General features: G+C 45.0%; 1 protein-coding gene across 4 annotated transcripts; it reads left to right on the top strand.

Moving 5' to 3' along the window:
- The first annotated feature begins 143 nt into the window (after nt 1-143).
- Nucleotides 144-24,215, top strand: trak2 (trafficking protein, kinesin binding 2). Of its 4 annotated transcripts, XM_010892138.4 has the most exons (18): nt 144-270; nt 5,527-5,772; nt 6,594-6,803; nt 11,711-11,758; nt 12,128-12,204; nt 12,318-12,434; nt 12,523-12,732; nt 13,699-13,777; nt 13,997-14,127; nt 14,254-14,328; nt 14,432-14,569; nt 14,658-14,737; nt 14,906-15,076; nt 15,330-15,631; nt 16,495-16,683; nt 18,448-18,828; nt 19,787-19,886; nt 20,006-24,215. In XM_010892138.4, exons 2-18 carry the CDS (start codon nt 5,718-5,720, stop codon nt 20,820-20,822), a joined length of 3,180 nt encoding a protein of 1,059 aa, XP_010890440.2. In that variant the 5' UTR covers nt 144-270; nt 5,527-5,717; the 3' UTR covers nt 20,823-24,215. The 4 variants fall into 4 exon arrangements, with proteins under 4 accessions (XP_010890440.2, XP_010890441.2, XP_019897960.2 ...); XM_010892139.4 differs by lacking the exon at nt 11,711-11,758; XM_020042401.3 differs by lacking the exons at nt 144-270; nt 5,527-5,772; nt 6,594-6,803; nt 11,711-11,758 and adding an exon at nt 6,865-7,633.
- Nucleotides 24,216-24,304: the final 89 nt, after the last annotated feature.

The raw sequence follows: 24,304 nt of genomic DNA, 5'->3' as shown, positions 1-24,304 counted from the left end.
ATAAGGGTTTTATAAGATTAACTACATCGACATGAGTGCACAATTATAATGAGATATTGTAGGGCTTTTCTTTTGAAAAATGAATATTGGCGCGTTATATATCCGTCATTTCTTCCCCACGCTTTTTTTGACGCAATGTAACTATCAGCTTAACCAGCCTGACAACATTCCCTTCCTCTCATGTTTATGCCCATTGTTTGAGATTTAGTATTGACGGGACCCCATGTACTCCGGGATTTGTCCAAGGTGTTTCAAATACATTTTTGAAAGGTAGGATATGTGTAAAATTTAAATTATGTCAACATATTAATCATAAGTGACTGAATCTGAGGGAGACATCCTTTTAAAACGGGGGATATCACCGATGTGCCAGGCAGTCTACTTGCTAGTGCTAGGCTATCTTGTTAGCGATCTAGCTTTGTGACAATATGACCTAAGTTGGATAGCTTAAAGAACTCACTCAACGGTTATCATTACTACTAAGACCAAAAATGAAATGTAATTCCTCTGCTCGAAACGAATTAATGAAATATTGAGAATACAATGTGAACTGGCGAAAGCATCTTTTTGAAATGTCCACTCGCTTTTGTATTCTTTCTTCTCATGTCAGTCATCTGCATAGTTCTGCTTGATGAACATTAATTCTGATGAAACAATAAGTAAAGTTGCAATAACTCTTATACTGTTTTTGTTCCGTAAACACTGTAATTTATTATTTCCATATCCCAGGTGTGTTTGGATATGCACCAACACACACACACACACACACACACACACACACGTACAGCACTTGTTTGTGTGTGTGTAACACAGGACGTATTAAGCACCCCTTATTTGACCTTTGAGCCACAGCAATCTTTGATGCGCTGGCCTGGTTATTCATGCACTATGGTTGCTTATTAAAGACACTGTGCAACACAACTTGACAGTCACAAGGGAAGTGTGGCTGAGCAATGGTGGAAAATATATCTGTGTCATTTCAAGTGGTCATATTGCAGTAGATAAAGCCTCAAAGTCCTGACCTCCAGGGTTCTCATCTCTGTAAGTACAGGTTGGGGGGACGATGGCTTAAATCTTCACAATGTTGCTTAGAGCGGTTAGAACATGTATATAGTTCCAGTTCCACTCCATTTCATCATTGTCACCCCCTAATCAGGGACTTATTTAAGCCCTCGTAAGGTACGATTTGAATACCTCTGGTGTACATCATTGGTACGGTCATCCTTTAACCTTACCAGAGAGAGTGTGTTGGGGCAATGCCTTGATTCTTTTTCATGAGGTGGTGGCCAAATTGCCCAGTCAATCTCAAGTGAGGATATGGGATTGAGAACCCCACCTTCCCTGCAGAGCCTGGTTCCCCTCTAAGTTTCTTTCTTGGTTACTGCCTTCTAGAACTTGTTTTGACAACCGCTGATGAAAATATTTATATTGAGTATATTGGATTGATTTCACTTTGAGAGGAAAATGGAATGAAAGAAGAGCTTTAAATAGCTTCCTGATTCACCTGTCTTGTCCATTGGGTGGATGCACAACTTCCTCTGTGTAGTACATTGTATTGTCACGTCCAATAAAATTTAAGTTGTGCCACCGCTGTATGGCCCCGGGACAACTCTTACAAACATCAGTGGTAAGTTCTCCAAAAACTGCGACCTGGTCACGTCGCCCGAAAAGATCACATGGTCTGTAAAACAGGCGTAGTGTCCTGAATCTCCGAGCCGGACCTCTAGTTGCGCAACATGACATTGGTTTGGAAGTAGGCCTATGTTCTGCATCCTTGTCGACTAAATTTCAGCTGATGTCAAAAATACCGCAGACCAAGAGAATTTGATAAAGTGAGAAAGGTTTTCGTGTGTGGATGATTCCCCTGATGACAGTTTGCACTGGGATGTTTAGTAATGGGGTTAGTGAGGATGACAGGGACTTTGGTTATGTAAGACCAGTCTGAGCTTCTATTTAGCTGAGGGTTGCTCTCTACCTCTCTGCCGGTTTTTCTCTCACACACAGCAGTTTTACAATCGACTGAGAAAGCACTGTGCTAGCCTTGACTCAGGGCAAATGTCTGGGCTAGTTAGAGCCACATTCCGACTCTTCCCTTCACCTCCTTGAAATTGTGTAGGCTAAATTATTTAGACCTGAGACTGTAAACCCGGAATCACCCGCACTCGCCATTCCTGAAAAGAGCCCCATAACTGAACTGAGATCATCCTTCAGTTGTGTTTAAGTACCAGTTTAAGTTTTCATATTTATTAGTTTTTCCCCAGTCGCTTTGGTGCGTTTTTCACATCATGTACAAAATAATAAGTGCATTTCTCAGAACAATTTGTACAAACTGCAATATACAATAGATATGTTTCTAAAGCTAGTCAGTCACAAAAAATCCTTAGTACATCTCTCAAAAGTAAATATTCATGCCAATGATCATGTCAGTGTCATCAGAATGATAAGTCATTGAGTCATTGTTCACAAACAAGGTTGTCAAAATGTTTAGGCATGTTGTCAATGTAACTGTGTACTTTGACAGTATTACCTGATGTAAACTTAGGCTACAGTTTGGATGTATTACAGTTACTGTATTGAAAATGCACAAGGCTGCACTTCTATGGCATGGTAAGGAAGAGTGACATAAAATGCACATATATTGTTCCTTCCACAGCAATGGAAATTTGTGCAGTTTATTCTTACTGTGCTATGTATCACTGTAAAATTTTACTGTAAAGTAGTTACACAGATACATGTTTTACCCGTACATACTGGTACCGTAGCCATAGGTCTAATAGAAATATGTAAAACTATGCTTGACAGTTTGACAAATAGTTCAATTTTGCATGTAATGGCTTATGCAACGAACTAATGCCTAGATGTTTTGAGGGGTAAGACTATTCAACAGAGAACCATCTACTATATTTTGATCAACATGACATGAGCAATTGAACATTTGGAAAAAAGATGACACTTGTACATTATCAATTGCAATATGTACAAAAGCAATTGCAATTTGTTCAAAGGAATAAGAAATTGCTTTCATGATGTGCACAAGTGACTAGATGATTTGGAATTTGTACAAGTAGTATCAAGAATTGCACTTTTGGTCTAGGAAATGCACCACAGTGACTGATAATAACTGTAAACACTATGCCACTGGAACAGCTTTTATCCTGCCTTAGCCCCTCACTTTTGTACCTTTAAAGAAAAAAATAATAATTGAATGCGTGTTGGTGGTAAATTTAGATTTTGACTGTGTCTTGTAGCCAGTAGTTTTATATTGACTATGAATTTGGATGATTTTTCTGCAGCATGTCTTATTTAAATTATTTGCACTAAATGTAAATATAAATAGTTACTTCATGGCTTTCTTATAAACATTTATGTTGGCCTGAACTGCACTATGTATTTACCCACAGAGCGGTGACTGGACTGGTCAAATAAAAAGATGGAGGTCAACTAGAGGAGAGTCATTTAGTGGGAGGGATCTCCCTGGTAGACACGCCCCCAGCAGGGGGTTTCACCTGAAACATTCTCCCACCGCTTCAGTTTTTTTTTTTTTAATTCCTCCTTCCTTGATTTCTCCCAGCATTCCCCTGCCGGTAAAATGCATTGAGAGAGAGCTAAGGGGACTGACATTTGATGGTGTCCTTCAGTGCGGGCAGAGGACGGGAGGAATAATTGAAAACGATGGAGATGGAGCCTCTCTCCCTTTGGGATACCCTTCCCCCACACTGACCTTCCTAGGCATTTTCCACTTCTCTCTCTAAACCCCTCCCTGTCTGACATCTGAACACCCATGACAGAAACATTCCTTCAGCAGGCAGCTGATTCGGTTGTCAGACCTCATGCTTTCTGCCACAGCCTCAGTGAAACAGTAAATGCCAAATGGTTCACTTGGGACGTCCAACTCTGTCGCTTAGAAGTTGGCATGTGAAAGCTATTACCTAAGGATGACAGTTGGGGTTAGCCTTGTCCCAAGGGTTCCTCGTAGCCTCTGGCATTCGGGTCTGACCTCTTCCGGCCGTTAACCTAAAAAAAAAAATAGTCCCAACATTCAGGGAAGCGGTCAGAGATGGATATGTTTTTTGTTTAGTGAATAGAATGTGCCACATAGCATTTTGAGGGAAGGGGTGGGAGGGAAGCCCCTTCCTGTTGTTTGACAGAGATCTGTTATCCTTAAAGGGGATGACATAAGACAGGATGTGAGTTCTTAAAAGGACGGCGTCCCATGGGAAACCAAGCCGCTCTTAAAGGCAAGTGTCCTGACTGTGACTTGTAGAGCAGTGGTTTGAATTACTAAGGCCCTGCTGTGGGTAGATGAGGCCATTAATTAATTCAATAACTATAAATGTAAATTCTTAAAATGTTTAAGTGTTTTTGCTAATCTTATGCAATGATCTATTCAAAACATATTGAAATAGTGATTATATTCATAATTTTAGAGTGTATCCATTATTCCACGGTGTGCTTGACAAACCTAAAATATAGGGACTAAAATAGGGAAAAACATCTCTGAGAATCTAATATGGCAGCTTCAACTGAAGTACACAGACTTCAAATAAATGTATAGACTGGGGATGCATTTTCCCCGAATGTTTCTATTGTGGTGAAATATAGAATCTACAAATTCTGACACTCATGACGATCATCAATGAAAGCAAATCCGTTCGGTACCGTGCTTGGTGCTGCCAGTGGTGTTAATGTGGAACTCTACCATGTATTCAAGATCAACAATGTCTCCCTTCCAGACACAACTCATGTCATGAAGCCAAACTAAAACAAACTCACGTGTTTTAGAAGAACATGTCGTTCTGTGTCCATTTTTAAGTCTTCAGTGCAAAGTGCAGAAGAATTTAGTTGACTGTGTCTTTCCACTGGTGTAGCCACGGCCTCAATTTTTTTTTTTCCAATCAAAAATGTTTTGCCACATGAATTCAATTAATCGGGGAAATCAACTGCTTACGTTGTCAACTAGTGTAATTTTTCAGAAACTCTGTGATATTGCAGCAGAAAAACAAATGTAGCCTAGCTACGTGGAGGGTTCAAATGCAACTTGCCCATAATGCAGTGTGTTTAGACTGCATCTGCTACAACAATATCCTTCAGCTCTAAACAGAATGAGAACGTTTTTGGCTACACATTTTCAGAATGTAACCTCGCATGCACAGAATCTCCTGGGTCTTAACCAAGGGAGGTGCATACTCTTTAAAAGCCCAAGAAAAGATGAATATGCAGCCACCAAAATGTTTTTATTACTTCAACGGCAGTCAGTTCAAACTGAAATCAATAAACGTTTGGCAGCAACAAAGAAAAATGCCCTGCTATCTTAGAGTTCACACGACTCATTGGAGAACTGATTCATGCTGTGAGGCTTATATGATTGTTCTAGACAGTCAGTTGGTTTTGGCTGCGGCGTTCACTCTGTTCTAATCGCGTATTGTAGAGTCTATGAATAGATTGTGGAAGGGGCAACACGCAAGGACATTTCTCCACCCTGAAAACATTCCTGAACACATTCTTGTTTTGTGTCCTCTGTTTTAGGTAGGCCAAAGGGTCACGTGTGGAGCGTGTCCGACACCACTGACCGGGCCCTCTGGGCTCCAGGCCCGCCTTCCCACCTCCGGTGAGGTAGGATGTGATTCCACAGCGGTGCCGCTCTCTTCTTCCTGTCCGGCGGCGTGCGCCAGAGCCGGCGAGGCTCCGCCCACGCGGCACGCGTACACCCGTGAGAGATGTTCGAGGTGAAACCCCACGATGTGGAGAAGAAGAGCGGGAGCATTGAGACCGGTGAATATGGAGGAGAGGGAGATTGGGTTTCAATCCTGAATTATTTTTGGTGCCTAAATATGTTTGGTTTGGCAATGGTGGCATCTATCCTCTACAATACAATACAACTTTTAAGAAAACCAGAGGCCGAGATACATCCACCTTAACAGAACGACATTAAAGCAGTTAGGCTATTATTTTTTTGGAGTAGGCTCGTTGGATGACATTAGTCATGAATGTTTTTTTTTTTCATTTTCAGCCGCAGCCAATTCAGAAGCTGATGGTGTCATGATGACTCTTGACTTGTCGTAATGAAGTAATATGGAAACTACCCGGGATATGTTATTCATCCTTAATTCCACAGTCTCTCTCTGTGTATATGCAGCAGTGAGGGGAAGCCAAGTGTAGAGTGGGTTTCCATGGAGAAATACACGTTTAAACATTTCATACAACAATTAGTTTTTGTCAGGGACAGGCACAACAAAAGCCCTCCCACCCAGTCTCCCTGTTCGCCCCACTAAACCACATAACCCCTGAAGTAAAATAAATTGTGTTAGGCACTTGGCACAGACAGAGACCACTCACATTCTTATTTCCTCCCCGCCACACACACACACCACTTGTCCTCATTCTCGACTCATGGTCTTGGTTCAGACGTACAGTATGTGTCCAAGGTTGCATCAAAAGCGCTGCAGCCTTGAGCCCCCTTCTGATCGTTACTGGTATTGACATCACTATTACGGTTGTAACTCTATTTGTTGCCTCCACGGACGGTGGCAACAGCCCAATAAGATCTGATCTTCCTTTGAATGCTAAACTGCGTCTTCCTCCGACTCTCCCAGATGATACCAGCAGCAGCAGTAAGCAGGGTGGCGGGGGGGCCGGGGCTATGGGTCGTGCTGGGTCCAGCTCGCAGGGTTCCCAGGGCTCGGGGTCACTCTACCTGTATGACAGCCAGGACTGGGTGACCTCTCCCGTCTGCTCCCCCGAAGAAGAGGCCTGCCTCAACGCCATCTCCCCGATGCTGGCCGAGGAGACCTTCAGATACATGAGTGAGTATCAGGGTGGCGGTGGGGGTGGGGTGGAAAGGAGTAGCCATACACAAGTGTGCATGTGGTAAAAGTCCATTGACGTGGCTGTTCTGGTTAAGGTGCTGGATTTATCTGGCGGTGGGGACGTGGCTGTTCTGGTTAAGGTGCTGGATTTATCTGGCGGTGGGGACGTGGCTGTTCTGGTTAAGGTGCTGGATTTATCTGGCGGTGGGGACGTGGCTGTTCTGGTTAAGGTGCTGGATTTATCTGGCGGTGGGGACGTGGCTGTTCTGGTTAAGGTGCTGGATTTATCTGGCGGTGGGGACGTGGCTGTTCTGGTTAAGGTGATGGATTTATCTGGCGGTGGGGACGTGGCTGTTCTGGTTAAGGTGCTGGATTTATCTGGCGGTGGGGACGTGGCTGTTCTGGTTAAGGTGCTGGATTTATCTGGCGGTGGGGACGTGGCTGTTCTGGTTAAGGTGCTGGATTTATCTGGCGGTGGGGACGTGCTGTTCTGGTTAAGGTGCTGGATAAGTTATTTTCTAACAACAGCTCTGTCTCACTGTCAACAAGCACACAGGAAAGAGACAGCCCTTTTCCTCTGGTGCTCTGCCTTTCTCTCTCCTTTCTCTCAGCCCTTTTCCTCTTCCATATGAGCTGCACTGAGATTGCGTTTGCTTGAGACAGAGATAAGTGCGCGTGTGTCTCCGCCTCAGTGCTTGTCCCTGGCGAGGATGGAGGAATCCACTATCTGGTCTTTTAAGTGTTTCTGAGTTCTGACCAATCCCGGACCCAGCACCACCACGGGACGGATACCGAGAGAAGAAGCGACTGAGTGGGAGGGTGAGAGGGTAAGCTGAAGGGAAAAACAGCCGTGCCAGTCTTGAACATTAACAATGGTCAGCTCTATGAGAATTTAACTGTGGAAGGTGAGTGTGTGAGTCACTGCAGAACAGGGCTGTGAACAGTGCTGCCGTGTGTTTGGTTAACTGTGCAGCAGTGTGGGTTTCTGTTTACACCTAAGTCGTAGTGAACAGGAAATGGTGTTTCTGTTTCCATTCTAACACATGGTTTGAGGTTACGAATACCACTAGCCCCCCCCCCCCCCCAGCCTCTGTGCATCAACTCTTCTTTAGGGTTTCAGGCTGGGTATCTGTAGAAGGACTTGGTGACACCTGCTCATGGAAAAACGGCTTTCCGAAATACGTTTTGACGTGTGTACTGCTGCACTGATCAGTGAACGTGCTGAACATTTGGTCGGGGCGCATTTCGTCCTTCGGACTGCTCCACGCCACGCTGCTGTGCCCGTCCTCCTCCGCGGCAGAGTGTAACGGAAGGTTCCGGTAGTAGCCTGGGTCGGACCGTGTCTCTTGGCATGCTCAGCGAGGGCCGCCGTGATGGACACTAGGACACTCGGTCCACCTCTCTGGTGTGGCCTGAATAAAGCCACTCTATTAATAGAGCATAGCGCAGCCAGACTGAAGTGCTAAGTGCTTCTTTTAATGAGGCTCAGACAGAGCCGTCGCACCTATCCACCCGAACGGAAGCCTCAGGAGATTAAGACAGTGAGAGGAAAAAGGCGGAGGAGTGTTTTGGATGGGAGTGAAGTTTGCTTTTGTGACTTACAGTAGACCCACTGGTGATGAAAAAACGGGGACAGTATTATGTAGGCCTGTTGATTCATGGATGGAGTGAGGTCGTTCAGGTTAAACTGGGACTCGCATGTACTTGCTTCACCTTGATTGGCCTGTCAGTGTTATGGGTTTGCATGGCCAGATAACCTTTATAGCCTAACTGATAAAGTGTAACAAGGGCAGGATCAAAGATTGATGTTAGATAACACCTGGTTCCAATAAAACAGGTGTAACTTGTGATCGGGTGGATCGGGTCAGTAGTTACATATTTTATTGTTTTGGGTGATATACTGCATCATTTGGACAATACTGCAATTTAATTTTTGTGTTATTTGGTATCCACCCTGCTTTTGTTCCCCTTCGGAACATGTTCCTGCTGTTTCAAACAAGGCAACATTAAACATGTGAAATGAAAATGATTTGTCAATTGATATTCTGTGGGTGATGTCCGGGCCTTAACTGGGCCTATTTCAGTCTTGAATATCACAAGTTTTATTGGATTATGGCATTTAGCTCTAGTATCGCTATACCACTCAAATTCTTTAAAAAAAAAAAAGCGCCAGTCTGTGCTTGACCCCGGGTATAGTGTAGTTCTGACGACAAGACCCGAGGCCCAGGTCCGACAACCTACTCTCCCAGACGCTTTTGCTTTATGCCACTTCATTTAGGAATGACAGGCAGAAAATGGGTTATAATGTGATAGTTCATAAATGATTGTGTACGTTATCTGTGAAGACTGACTCCCTGACCTCCCTTAACCTGCACACAGAAACTGTCTGAAATTGACACTTTGGAATAACGGGAGTTTTTGGCCACCAGCCTTTTTATTGGAGACTAATGTTTGAAACTTTCCAGATAAGTCACTCTCTGGCCATCTCTTTCCAAGTGTGCAACATGAGGTGACTCTGTTTATGGCTGTGTGGGTCTTAGTTGCATTGGCAGTGCTTGACTTGAACTAAAATTGGTGCCAATGCTGTCTATATTTAGGTGTAGGAGCTCCACAATACTTTTGAGGTAGGTTAATATTCTGTAAGAGGAAGTAGAGTTCCTGCAGCAGAGCAACTGACGTTCTGGTACCCTGCTCTAGCGAGTGGATAGGCTTGTTGTCAAGCACTGTGGGTAGGCTTGTTGTCAAGCACTGTGGATCAGCTAATCGTTGCCTGTCTGCTGTACAGGATGTATCCATGCTGTGACGATATTCTTTACACCCCAGGTATGGGCTGTTTTGATGGGGTGTATGTGGTATGTTTGGGCTGTACGGGTAAGGGCTCAGGGTTAGAATGAAACTGGTTGTAGTCATGCATGAGTGAATTCAGAAATGGTGGTTTTCCTGCTGCCCAAGCTCCAGTTTAATCTTTCATTCTCTTATTCATTAAATATTAAAACATTAATGTCACTGGGTCTGTCTAGACATGACATCAGCATGTCAAAAAGAGTTTCTTTCACTCTAGCATATTTTTTTAAGTGACATTTTGCGTCTGTCTGTCTGTCTGTCTGTGTGCTGTAGGCGTGTGTTCGTAGTGTGTGCGTGTATCTCGTGTCATGTATAAACGTATCAATGTCTATCTCTTCCTGTGTCTCTCAGCGTAGTGCCTGTATGTATTTTTAACCCTGGATCCTGAGGGGGGGGGGGTCAGAGAGCAGCCAGACCCAGAGGTCAGTTCTGGTCTGATTACTGGAAGACACTACTGTTACTGTCTCTCTAACTGCTCTGATTAAAACGAGGACAATTTATTCATTGTCCCAGGGGATGAAATTGTGAAGGGCACTATGGATTGGTCTCGGAGTGCTTCTGTCAGTCACATGATATACCCCAGATCCGGCCGGGAATTGTGCAAATCAATTATGGCTAGATTTCTCTCATATTCTCTCTAACATCGTGCTGCTTAATGACAACGTTTTCTTAGCTTTTTTGCTATCTTCACAAATGGAGCCAATAGTAACAGAGGGCACTGTATCTTAGCATATCAGAAATATAGTTGTGTAGAGCAGTACGGTAGCTTCTGTTTCATAGTCTGCTGTGTACTGAAGGTCGTCCTATCTATTCTTTTAAAGAGACATTTGGTACAATTACTTTGATAAGACCTATATAGTGCTTACTATGATAAGACCTATAGTGCTATGAACATTTATTTGCCCACTGTGTAACATTCTCTGTTGCTTTTGCATATTTTGATACTGTGAAATCCTAAACCAACCGGAGTTCCCTTTTATTTTTAGTTATATGCATTTTAGTTATTTAGCAGGAGCTCATATCTAGTGCATATATTTTAATTTATTTAATGACCAAATTTATGTCACAATTAAACAACTAGGCTGAATTGATTTCCACCTTTTTAGCTGCAATGACAGCATTCAAATGACAGCATTCCTTTAGTGGTGAGTCTCAAGTCATGGTGGATGAATATTAGCTTTTCCACACAGAGCTGCTTTGATTCAGCGTTTCTGGGTTATTGAGCATGAATTGCTCTTTACAGGTCTTACTTGTAATAAATTGGTTTTAGGTCTTACTTGTTTATTTCTGCATGATCCAGGTGTGCCTTAGGCCTACTTAGGATTCTGTGATACAGAACAGAATTGATGTTTCCTTCAATGATGGCTGAACGGGTCCGAAAGCAACAATGAAACCATAAAGCATCACGCTGCCGACATCATGGTTTACCATATTTAAATAATGTGGAATGTTATTTTTTCTAGACCTACTTTTCAGAAACAGCCTGGGTCCTATTAACTTGACTCTAAAGAGAATGGCAGGTCATCTGTCTGAAGAGGAAGTTCAAGCTCACCTAAGTCATGCAGTAAGACAATGATTCACCAATACCCAAGGAAAGTTCTAGACTTTGTCGGAATATCTTTGACTTTGAGATGTTGTGGCATGGCCTATCGAGTATTTCATGAAATCCCTGCAAAACAGGCACATACTTTCATGACCCTATATATTGCGTGCAATGACTGTTTTATTTTATGACAGCAAGTTTATTAGGGTCGGAGGTCAGGGGCCAATGTTCACCGTAATGGAAGGGGTTGGTTTCTGCCTACCCGGGGCCAGCTGGCAGCGCTGAAGTGCTTGTGTTGCAGAGTCAGGTGCTGAACCAAAACACTGATCCCAAACACTGACCCTAGTGTTCTAATGTAGATGTGCCTTCTGCTCTTCTCTCGCTCGTCCATGCTCTTTCTTACATTCTCTGTCTCTCTGTCTCGACTCTCAGCTGGTCCCACTCTTTCACCCCCCCCCCCCCCGCTCACATCTTTCTCGCTGTCATTCTTATCCCCTCTCTCTCTTCCTTCTTTTAGCTTATCTTGCTTTGGATCCTTCTTCCTACTCTCACCCGGGCTCCCAAGGTAAAGTGTTTCCCCCCTCTTTCTCTTCATCGTTCTCTTCCTCTCAATCCATTTCCCTGCGGCATGAAAGGGGGGGGGGGGGCCTCTTCCGTCATCCAGTAGGCCTCTCGAACCTTAACGTAGCATTGCGACATTCACAAACTACTACTGGACTTAGGGTGGCATTGAGTCATGTGTGGGCGTTCATAGCTTGTAGTGTCTTAGGAGATAAGAGAAGTTAGTTTGCTTGCGTAGTCACACGCTTAGATCGCTTGTGTCTGCATGAATTGGTTATTTTGGTGTGTTCATGCGGTTTACATAAATGCATGCGTGGGCGTGTGGACCCTTGAGCCTTTTCTAAACTGTGATTTTTCTCGTTCCCCTTTCCAGTCCTCAGCGCGGACAGGGTGGAGCAGATGACCAAGACCTACAATGACATCGACGTCGTCACCCACCTACTGGCCGAGGTAGGCTCCCGTTCGGCGCGCCGCCACTGACACTGTGCCGCGATTGGCCGCCAGAAAGGATTGTGGCCGGTGGGCGGACTAACGAGGGTGGTGTGCTTTTGATTGGTTCGCAGCGCGACCGGGACTTGGAGCTGGCCGCTCGAATTGGTCAGTCATTGCTTCAGAGAAACCACCTGCTGCAGGAACGCAACGAGTCCGTGGAAGAGCAGTTGACACAAGCCCTGGACCAGGTAAATACACACACACACACACACACACACACACACGCTCCAACCGACATGGTTCCGTACGCGCTTACCCACCCCCGCGGCCACTCAGGTGCACCAGCTTCAGCATGAGCTGGGGAAGAAGGACGAGCTGCTGCGGATGGTGGCCAGCGCGTCGGAGGAGAGCGAGACGGACTCGAGCTGCTCCACCCCTCTACACCCCCGGCAGCCACTAGGGGGCGCCGTGGCCCTAAGCCAACTGGAAGCCCTGCAGGGGAAACTGTCTGCCCTGGAAGAGGAGAACCTGTCCCTGCGCTCTGAGGTACGGCCAACTTGGGTACCAATATTAAGCAGTGAACCTCTGTATCAACATTTTCCCTGTCAAATATATTTTGGAATATATTCATTTTCTTATAGGATTTTCTTTTGCTGAAAGTCAGTCATGTTGAAAAAATACCATTTTGTTTACTCTGTTATGGAAACTCTTTTCAACCAGAAGCCCATCAAACAGACTGGATTAAATGGGGGTCAGCTCTACTATAAATAATGCATTGGTACCTGTGATGGCAATTTCTAAAATCCAAATAGTTGTACGAAAATGGTAGGTAAGACAGGAGAAATCGATTGCGCAATAAACGGTTTTAATGAAACTTGCAAGGAGAAAGTATACAGGTTACAAAGTAACGGTGAATAGTTTCTAAATGAAAACAGGCAATCGACAGTATTTAAAGACAGGAGAGGGGTGTGACAAATCCTGGACATTCCAGATCAATCAGGACACATTCCCTCTGTTCTATAACACACGTCAAATGCTATCTTCCCCCACCTTATCCCTCCTGCCAGAATGTTTACTGTAGCGTTTACCCAAAGGTTCACACCAAGGACAGCTCTCCTTCCCGCCATAAATACCTTCTTCAACTTAAAGAGTTCTTACAGTATCTGGACAGACAATAGATGCCCTGGTGAGTTCAAACAGATAAGGAGATAAAGAGTAACCCTTTCATCAGCTGACACCAGTCAATGATGCCCCCTAAGCAAATGCCAGAACCCTCACATTCATCTATCTATCTAAACAGAGGGACTTAGTCCTTTAATCAGTAAAAAATACACTGTATTAAGAAATTTCCACAACATACCCCTGGGGTGCACGTTAATATAAATGCTGGTGCGCCCTGATCTTGGGGCCTGGGGTCAGGGGCTGATCCTACCGGGACCATTACCTTTCTGTGGTCCAACCTTTCCAGTGTATTTCAAGGATAGTCCTCTGATCTCTCCCTGTTCCTTCCAGGCCTGTCATCTGAAGAAGGAGACCATCACCTATGAGGAGAAAGAACAACAGCTGGTCAACGACTGTGTCAAGGAGCTGCGTGAGTCACACACACACTCTAACTCACTCTGGCACGCTGTCAGTGGCTCGCTCAGTTGCTGAAACACTTCCAAAGAGGAAATTAGGTCATTTTGTAAAGAATAACGATTGATAAGATTATTGATCTTTCCAAATGTTTTGGTTTTTTTTGTGAGTGTGTCTTTGCTCATGCTTGTATTCGACTCGGTGTGTGCTTTCGTTTGTTTGACTGTGTGTCCAGGTGAGTCCAACAGTCAGATGGTGAACCTGACAGAGGACCTGTCTCGTAAGAGCGAGGAGGTGCTGAGGTACCAGGAGGAGATCGCCCAGCTCCTATCCCAGATAGTGGAACTCCAACACCGCGTCAAAGAGGTGGGGCAACGAGAGGGAGCGCCATTTCAAATGGAGGTTTCCATGCCAAGACTTGTGGTGGCTGTTGACGGATGAATGACTCGACTAGGACTAATGATGTATTTGCGTCTCCCTCTGTCTGACCAGCTGGCCCTGGAGAAGGAGGAACTGAGGATGCACCTGCAGGCTTCTAAAGATGCCCAACGGTCCCTCACCGCCGAGGTAAAACATTTAGTCGGATCGGCGTAAACCTGTCCGAGGAAGTCGTGTTGCCCCCCTCTGGGCTCTGTACAAACCGTGTGCTGTCTCTGTTCCTGTCGAGTAGCTGAACGAGCTGGCCGACCGGAACGCAGAGTGTGTTGGGATGCTGCACGAGACCCAGGAGGAGATCCGAGAGCTGCGAAGCAAGTCCACTCCGTCTGCAGGCCTGAGACGACACCTCCCCTACGGGCTGTTCCCCATGGTGAGAGATGAGATCAACGTGCGCGCGCGCGTGTGCACGGGTGTGTGGGTGCGCGCGCGTGTGATTTAAGTGTGTGTGTGTGTTCCAGGATTCGCTGGCGGCAGAGATCGAGGGCACCATGCGCAGAGAGCGGAGTGTCGAGGACGAGGTGGCTTTCCAGGACCAAAGGTCAGCATGAACCCCGTTCAGCCACGTTTCACGCTCCACCCAAGTCCCCGTCTTCCTCTGAACCTCTCCTCACTCCCCGTTCCTCCCACTCTGACCCCCTCTCCCCCCTCCTGCCCTGTCAGTCTCCTCCCTCCCCACCATAACACTCTCCCCTCTGTCCGTTCTCAGGGTTTCCCAGAAGCGGGTGTTCCAGACAGTCCGCGTGGTCAACGAGTCGGTGGAGCGAGCGGCGGCCATGGCCACGCCCCCTATCCCGGGCTCAGGCCAGAGCTGCCTGGTGATGACTGCCCAGCCTTTCCAGTCAGCCCAGGGGCCTGACCAATCACACCACGGCACCCCGTGAGTGATCGTGTGCCATGTTAGAGCCAGCTAGAAATACACTAGATAGAGCCTGCTAGAAATACTCCAGATAGATCCAGTTGGAAATACTCCAGATAGAGCCAGCTTGAAGTCAGGCTTATTTTTTATTGATCAAGAGAAAGTAAGTTAGCAGAAGTGGCAGTAGGCTGGATTCAAACAATGTTATACATCTTCGACACCAAACCAACCCAGACCACAATAAAATTTGTGGGTATATTGTGTCAATCAATAGGGAGGACGTCCGGCTCGGCAAGCCCGGAGCACCGGGACAAAATGACCTGGTTTCGGCGCTCCACCGCCTCTCGCTGCGTCGGCAGAACTTCCTGTGTGAGCGCCAGTTCTTCCTGGCGGAGCGCGACAAGAAGCTCCAGTCCCTGGCCGGGGGGGTGGAGTCCGACGTGGAGGGGAGCGGCCACAGCTCGCCAATGGGCAGCGTTATGTCATCCTTCACCAACCTATCAGAGTTCTCCGTCTCCTCCAGTTGTTTTAAGACCTTCCTGCCTGAGAAGCTGCAGATTGTCAAGCCAATGGAGGGTGAGGATGCTTTTCTGCTTGAAGAGGTCATGGTAACTCTGTGTCTATGATAACAGCTTTACACGTTGATATTCAACCAACATTTATCCAGAGTAACCAACGTATGTTGGGGATATCTAGTCTACTTGTGCTACGTTACTGTCAGGTCTTAAATGTACTTTTTGGTTCACCAGCCTTTACAACATAAAAAAACCAAAAGAATGAGGATGCTGTGCAGTGCTTCATAAACAATAAATCACTGGTTCCCAACCAGGGGTACTTGGCCTATTAACACGAGGTACTTGATAACACTCTGGACAACGTAGGCTTACTAAATTAACATGAGGAGCTACTTCAGTTTTTTTTTAGAGCAAAGCAAAATTCTCTTGGTGGTACAGTAACTGAAAAAGGTCGGGAGACACTGCAATAAATGCATTTATTTAGTAATGTGGTATATTGCCTATTTTTCAAAAAATCTGAATCTAAGCCAAAATGTCACAGATGAGACCTCTCCCATCAGGACAGGAGGTTAGTGATGAAGGGGGTAACAGCACTTTTGTGTCTGTGAAATAATTATTTCCTCTGCCACTCAATGCCTTGAACCAGACTATAATATCATAATTCTACGTCTTAGAAGCTGTATTTTGAAGACAGAAAATGTCAGATGAAACACGTGGTCCGTAATTTTAATGATACTGAGATTAGTTGGTAATTGAAGCTCACTAGATGTTTAACTTTGCCTGAGCCTTGAAGTCCTGCATTGGCTTTTTGGTCAAATTTTAACCTGCTCGGTAACAAATATTGCCTGTAATTCTGTTATTTGGGAAGGTGTGCCAATGGACTCCCTAGGTTTGTATTAATGTTGAATGACCTTTGACTTCTAGGCTCCCTGACCCTGCACCATTGGCAGCAGCTGGCCAAGCCACACCTGGGTACCATCCTGGACCCCCACCCAGGCGTGGTGACCAAGGGCTTCCGACCCCTCCCACAGGACGCCCTCTCTGATGCCGTCTACCGCCTCACCGACCTGGAGGAAGACGAGGAAGGAGCTAATGAGGAGGAAAAATATGAAGGTACAACCATGGCAATATGACAATGACGTGAGATATTGCTTTAAAAAGAAGTTTAAATACAGTGGGGAGAACAAGTATTCGATACACTGCCGATTCTGCAGGTTTTCCTACTTACAAAGTATGTAGAGGTCTGTAATTTTTATCATAGGTACACTTCAACTGTGAGAGACAGAATCTAAAACAAAAATCGAGAAAATCACATTGTATGATTTTTAAATAATGAATTTGCATTTTATTTCATGACATAAGTATTTGATCACCTACCAACCAGTAAGAATTCCGGCTCTCACAGACCTGTTAGTTTTTCTTTAAGAAACCCTCCTGTTCTCCACTCATTACCTGTATTAACTGCACCTGTTTGAACTTGTTACCTGTATAAAAGACACCTGTCCACACACTCAATCAAATAGACTCCAACCTCTCCACAATGGCAAAGACCAGAGAGCTGTGTAAGGACATCAGGGATAAAATTGTAGACCTGCACAAGGCTGGGATGGGCTACAGGACAATAGGCAAGCAGCTTGGTGAGAAGGCAACAACTTTTGGTGCGTTTATTAGAAAATGGAAGCAGTTCAAGATGAGGGTCAATCTCCCTCGGTCTGGGGCTCCATGCAAGATCTCACCTTGTGGGGCATCAATGATCATGAGGAAGGTGAGGGATCAGCCCAGAACTACAGGCAGGACCTGGTCAATGACCTGAAGAGAGCTGGGACCATAGTCTCAAAGAAAACCATTAGTAACACACTACGCCGTCATGGATTAAAATCCTGCAGCGCACGCAAGGTCCCCCTGCTCAAGCCAGCGCATGTCCAGGCCCGTCTGAAGTTTGCCAATGACCATCTGGATGATGCAGAGAAGGAATGGTAAAAGGTCATGTGGTCTGATGAGACAAAAATTTAGCATTTTGGTCTAAACTCCACTCGCCGTGTTTGGAGAAAGAAGAAGGATGAGTAGAACCCCAAGAACGCCCAAACGTGAAGCATGAAGGTGGAAACATCATTCTTTGGGGATGCTTTTCAGCAATGGGGACAGTACGACTGCACCGTATTGAGGGGAGGATGGATGGGGCCATGTATCGCGAGATCTTTGCCAACAACCTCCTTCCCTCAGTAAGAGCATTGAAGATGGGTCGTGGCTGGGTCTTCCAGCATGACAACGACCCGAAACACACAGCCAGGGCAACTAAGGAGTGGCTCCGTAAGAAGCATCTCAAGGTCCTGGAGTGGCCTAGCCAGTCTCCAGACCTGAACTCAATAGAAAATCTTTGGAGGGAGCTGAAAGTCCGTATTGCCCTGTGACAGCCCCGAAACCTGAAGGATCTGGAGAAGGTCTGTATGGAGGAGTGGGCCAAAATCCCTGCTGCAGTGTGTGTAAACCTGCTGAAGAACTACAGGAAACATATGATCTCTGTAATTGCAAACAAAGGTTTCTGTACCAAATATTAAGTTCTGCTTTTCTAAAGTATCAAATACTTACGGCATGCAATAAAATGCAAATTAATTACTTAAAAATCATACAATGTGATTTTTGTTTTAGATTCCGTCACTCGCAGTTGAAGAGTACCTATGATAAAACGTACAGACTTCTACATGCTTTGTAAGTGGGAAAACCTGCCGGTTTTGCAGGTTATCAAATAGTTGTTCTCCTCACTGTAAATGTAATGTGTTATTTTATAGTTCTACAAGAAATTTAAATGTATAGTAAATTACAATTTAGTGGTCTCACTAACAAGGGTTTTGGACTGTTCCTGATTGTGTCATTCAGTAAAGAGATGGAAAGAAGGGATGGACTCCTGGGAAAAGAGGTCTGAGCAGATAGCAGAGGAGGAAGATGAAGATGAGGAAGAAGGAGGGATAACCTTCAAGGTGCGGAGCTCATCCACCCCAGAGGACAGGAGGGAGATTAAGAGGGGGCGTTCAACCATGTCGCCTGTGTCCCCCGATTTCCTTCCGCTACCAGGCTCTCCTCTGCTCCCTCCTACCCCGGTCACCTCTGCCCTCCCCCTGACCTCTTATGTCCCCTGTGACATCATCGGGAGCACGGCCCTCTTTGCTCCCCACACACCTGTAACATCCACAGCTCCTGTCCAATCACAGAGTCAGGCAGTCACCAGTCTGGCCACCTCAGCAACTACATCCTTCTCAGGTAATTTATATTACACATCAGACCTTTTTATGTAAATTCATGTTTATGTACACATATGTATTATTCAGTGGTCTCCAACCCTTTCTGGTGTGAGGCTACTTATTAGAATTCCTGTGTATGAATATTACAAATACTTGAATTTGGTCTTTGAATGTAGCTTACGGCTGCTTCTATTTCATACAAATAACACATAGATCAAAATAGAACCTTTAACTGTCTGCATTTTGTTTTATAGACTTTTATAGACATTTGTAACTCATTAAAAATATTGTTTGCCATCAATCTACTTCATGTGGTAAATTCATTTGATTTGACATGATTAAGAAATTCAGCTGTATATGTAAGGTCTCACACACTGCATACTATATCTGGGCAAGTCCTACATCTGGCAAAAACAAGGTGCCACTCATCACCTGGCTAATACCATTCCCATGGTTAAGTGTGGTGGTGGGAGCATCATGCTGTGGAGATGCTTCTCAGCGACAGAACCAGAGAGATCAGCCTTGCCAGCTTTATATACCTTAAACATCGCTGGTGAGACCTGAAGATGGTAGCATTGACTTTCCCCATCCAATCTGACCGAGCTTGAGGGTCTACAGGGAAGAATGGGAGAAACTGATCAAATTGATGTGTGCAAAGGTGGTAGATGCATAGCCAAGATGCCTTGAAGATGGTTGAGGCATACCCAAGGAGACTAGAAGCTGTGATCTCTATCAGTGGTGCTTCTACAAAGTACTGACATAAGGGTCTGAATACATAAAATAAAATTGGCAGTGTTTTAGATGTGTCATTGTGTGTAGATGGCAAAATGAAATGAATGAATTCAGTCTGTAAAACAACAGAATGTGGAGAAAGTGAGAACATTCCAAAGGCACTGTAGATACATTATACTGTAGAAGTAATGTATTACCTCAAAGTGTAAATGGTAGTTGTGCGTTGTCTTTTTCTCTCTCTCCAGTTCATAACCCAGGGAAATGTCAGAGTTCAACGTTTTCCACTTACACCTTTACCACCTGCCGCATCCTGCATCCCTCTGACATCACCCAGGTCACCTCCAGGTACACACACACACACACACACGTGACTATAAAGGCACTAGTGTTGTGTTTTTGATGTGGTGTTTATGGAATCTGTAATGCCCTAACTATTCTTTCTTTCTCTCTTCCTGTTACCCCAGTTCTCACTGTCAGCCTTCCATCTCGGAGTACACCCCCAGCTCCTTGCGGACAGGCCCCTGCACCCCGGTGACCCCCTGCAGGCTGAGCCTGGGGGTCGACTCCTTCCCCCCTCGCCGCCCCCCCGCCCCCTGTGGCCTGGCCAAGTTGGTCCTGGAGAGAGGCATCTCTGCCTCCCTTTCTACCTCTGATGGTCCTCCCCCTCCCTCCCACCCGAAAGCCCCTCTCCTCCCGCATGTATTCCCCAGCACGCCCCCCAACTCCCCTTCTCACTCTCCCTCCCCCTCGCCTGTGCCCTTTGAGCTCCGCCCCTGTGGGTCTGCCGCCTCTGACAACTTCCTGGCTTCACGGCCTGCAGAGCTTTTCCTCCAGGACGTGTATGGGCTGAAGATTGGCCGCGCCCCTCGACCCGACCTCTCCAGCCCCGACCCCGCCTTCCTCAGCCACGCCCCCAGACTCAAATCCAAAGCCAAGCCTGACCCAGTCAACGTGAACCTGGTTGAGAGGCTGCGTCGTCTGGGATTGGTCAAAATCCCTCCGGTGTCGGACGTGTCATCAGACGGCCAGCGGAGACAGGACTCGGCCACCTTCCTGGCCACCGGCGGAAGCAGTCTACTGGACGGCCTTCGGCGGAACCAGAGCCTCCCAACCTTGATTGGCGCAGCACGGGGAAGCCCCTCCCATCCGGGCCCGCCCCAACCACCCACCTCCCTGGCCATTGCCCCACCCCCCTGGGGCAACATGAAGCAGTCGCGCTCTGTCCGCACAAGGCCCGCCTCCACCTCTAATGTCCCGCCCTCTTTGCTCAAACGCTTATGAAGTGGTGACAGAAGGTAGGGTTCGGAGGGATCAACGCTGAATAGAAAATGTTTAGCCTCCTCTTTCCCTTCTTCATCCCTCCCTCCCTCGCCTGTTTCTCCAGCCTTCTCCAGAGTGATATTCCTCAATGAAGAGAGCAACATTGGGGTTGGTCCTTCCGCTTGTCAATAATTATTTTAAAGCACAATATTGTTAAACTGAAACTTGTATTAATGTCAAGGTGTGTGTATTTGTGTGTAAAGATTTTATAGGCCAGAGCTTACCTGCCACAAGGTTTCTCAGCCATTTCTAGCGTAGCCGTGCCTGCCTTTCCCTTTTCTGCCTCGAGGTGCTGTAGGTAGATGTTCTCCCTGCTCTGCTTTTTCTGCTCATGCTACCGTATTTATTTGTTTATGAGGCTCTGGGGGTGGGGGGAGGGGGGAAGGTCATGTGTACGTTGATAAGGGCTTGAAATTGTAATTGGAGAGTGAAAGAGGGGAGGGAAAAGAAGGCCAGAAGGTGATTAAGGACGACCTGGAGCGATTACCATATGTATATCGGTAAAGGGATGTGACTTTGGTGTCATGGAAAGAAGGAAAAAGCAAGTGAAAGAGAGTCCAAGATGAGATTTAGAAAGAGGGGGATGTTTAGGAGAAAGGGTAAAGCGTGATCTTCCAGAGATTTCCTCAAAAAGAATGTACTGTAGTTGGTAAATAGTCAAGCTAAACCCTGTATACCTAGCTTCTCTTAGCATGTCTAGTGCCGTTCACCTTACTACTGAAATAGTTTTTTTGCCTTTCCAGAGATAATGCTAACCATTTACCGTCATCAAGTGCTTACTCTCTCTTTGCTTTGCACTTGCTGACACGGCCCTAGGATGGGATAATCTATTCGCTAGGCATTTTGAACCTGTCCTTGTGCTGATACCTCGGTTTCCAGTCAGTTTTGGCTATTAATCCTATGCCTGGGCATTGAGTGTTAGGTGCAGCATTCATAAGGGGAGATTGTTCAGCGTTAGCATACTAAATGTGCCTACAGTCACCCTCCTGTAGAACTTGGTTTACTGCATGGTAATCCAGGTTCCTTCTGAATGTCATCCAATGCTGGGGTCTCAAACCTCTCCTCAGGGGACACCTCTGTTTCAAAGTGTTGATGTGCTTGCCCTGATTAACCCAGTTAGGGGACTCAATTAGTTTCCAAGATGAATCTGGTGTGCTGTCTGGAGTAGATTAAATTCCAGGGGTTTTGCCGGGGGTCCCTGGGGAGAGGTTTGAGAATAACTGTAAGGAGTGCTATTTACTTAACGCCCAGTGGAGGGAAGCATTGTGTTGAGTTATGTCTAAGAGCTCAAAACGTCACAAAAGTCCCTCAGTTTCTGAAGACAAAAGGTACACCCCCTTGAAAGTATTTTGTTCTCCTTAATTTTTTAGATGTTGACCGATATGTTATCTCACTTTAACACTAAGTATTCTATAATTAATGTAGTTGTTTTTTTGTCTATCAGTTACTTTCATTAGAAGGAATTTTTGCCCACACTCCTTTATAGTTCTGCTTCAAATGTGTCACGTTTGATAGTTTTCTTGCATCTGCGGCCCACTTCAAGTCCCACCACAGCATTTCAATAGGATTGAGATCTGGGCTTTGACGTGGCCATTTCATAACCATACACTTCTTTTTGTGTTGTATCTTTGCTTGTGTGTTCTGGTTCATTGTGCTTTTGCAAGATCCATGTTCAGTTCAGCATCAGCTTTTTGACTCACATTTTCCTCAGATTATCTGGTACAATGAAGAATTCAAGCTTGACTCAATGGTGGCAGGTTGGCCAGGTCATGAGTCAGCAAAGCAGCCCCAAACCATAATGCTAACGGCACGTTTTAAGTTTGGTGTTAGATTCTTCTGTTCAAATTTTTCGCCAAACATGGCACCTGATATTGGGGCCAAACAACTCCACATTTGAGTCATTTGTCCAAAGCACAATGTTTCAGTGGTTTTTCAGTGGTCTTTACCCAGGTTGTTGTCTGGTAAGCATCTGTCATGTATTGATTCTTTTTTGTGAGAAGAGGGTTCTTTGTTCCTGACCTTTCCCGTAAGTATGTGCCAGTGTCTTTCTGACATTTGACTCATGCACTTTGACACTGATTGCTTCAAGAGAGGCCCGTACATCTCTCTGCATTACCCTGGGATTTTTTGAGACCCATATGATTCTTAGCCTGAATATAGTGAGACAACCTTTCCCATGCAGATTGCCAGTGGTCTGGAATTTTCTCCATTTGTAGATCTGTCTGACCTTTGAATAGAATTTTGTATTGCTTGGACATGTCCCCTCCCAGACTGACAAATATTCATTCTGAGGGCCTCGGGTATATTTTTTTTTACTTGTCATAATGCGTTACCAGCAGTATGGATTGAACCAGACAAATACTTTCTAATAAGGTGTGCCTGTTTTGGTATGTTTTGGATTTAGTACAGTTTGGGACTGTATATCTAAAAGTATGAAATGGTTATTGCAGCAAAAATGTCACAATTTAGGAAGAAATCTAGCTGGTTTATCAAAGGGTAAGAACAAGTAACATTTTAACCCTTTCAAATCAACAGCAATGAGGAGGTGGATTTAGAAATGTGTACTCCTGCTGCTTCAGAACTTCAAAAAGGAGTCTGTATCAGCTTTGACCCTAGTCTGTACCCTTTGGCCCTGACCCCTTCTGTGACCCTTGGGCTATACCACTTGTCTTACCGTCCAATTGACCTATCCCACTTTTTCCTGTTCTGCACTTTTTTTAATCCTGATTTACCTATATCATCTTATTTGGCAGGTTCATTACTGACAACTATTAATAGTACTAGGGTTTGGAATCAATGTATTATTATTATTATTATTAAAGGTAATAACAGCTAGTTATTTAGCATTTCATGTAGAAATAAGATTTTAATATATTTTGTATTTTGTTTTGTGACTCCATTTTGTAATTAACCTTCAAAAGGGAATCCGAACATTGTTTTTAATACTGTAAGTCTTTGCCAAACAAACCTGTTATTTTGAAATACAGTGAAATACTTGTGTGCGTCTCGTAATATCTATTACCTATGTACTGGAAAAAAACATCTGTTTTTTTTTTTTTTTTAATGGATAATAGGGTTTCAGCAATGGGGAGTTAGAGGAATGGGGTTCATTCAATTGGATATAGTTTGGTTAGCCATTGGTGTGTATCTATACTTAAAGCTTTACTGTTGAAATGGATGGAGATTACTGAATGCCACATGGTGAGGGTGGTCTTGGAAGTTTCTGTTAAAGGCACTTTGTGGAAGTATAAATTATTAACTTTAAACTTGCACCTCTCCTTGTTGCCTACCCTTTGTAAAATACCCATGATTATCTTTTGGATGCTTTTTTTTAATAAAGAAAAAGGAACAATTGTTTACTGGCTTTACTAATAGACACCTATAGTGTACTCATGCACTACACTACAAATGTCTTGTTTATATATGTTGCATTGGACAACAGT

This window comes from Esox lucius, chromosome 22, assembly GCF_011004845.1.
Source record: "Esox lucius isolate fEsoLuc1 chromosome 22, fEsoLuc1.pri, whole genome shotgun sequence".
NCBI lineage: Eukaryota > Metazoa > Chordata > Actinopteri > Esociformes > Esocidae > Esox > Esox lucius.
This window is presented reverse-complemented; position numbering and strand designations above follow the sequence as displayed.

Excerpts from the sequence above, each read along its gene's own strand:
- trak2 (XM_010892138.4), top strand. The coding sequence starts at position 5,718 with ATGTTCGAGGTGAAACCCCACGATGTGGAGAAGAAGAGCGGGAGCATT. Across the intron at positions 18,829-19,786 it reads AGCAACTACATCCTTCTCAG|TTCATAACCCAGGGAAATGT; the intron begins GTAATTTATATT and ends CTCTCTCTCCAG. Across the intron at positions 19,887-20,005 it reads ATCACCCAGGTCACCTCCAG|TTCTCACTGTCAGCCTTCCA; the intron begins GTACACACACAC and ends CTGTTACCCCAG.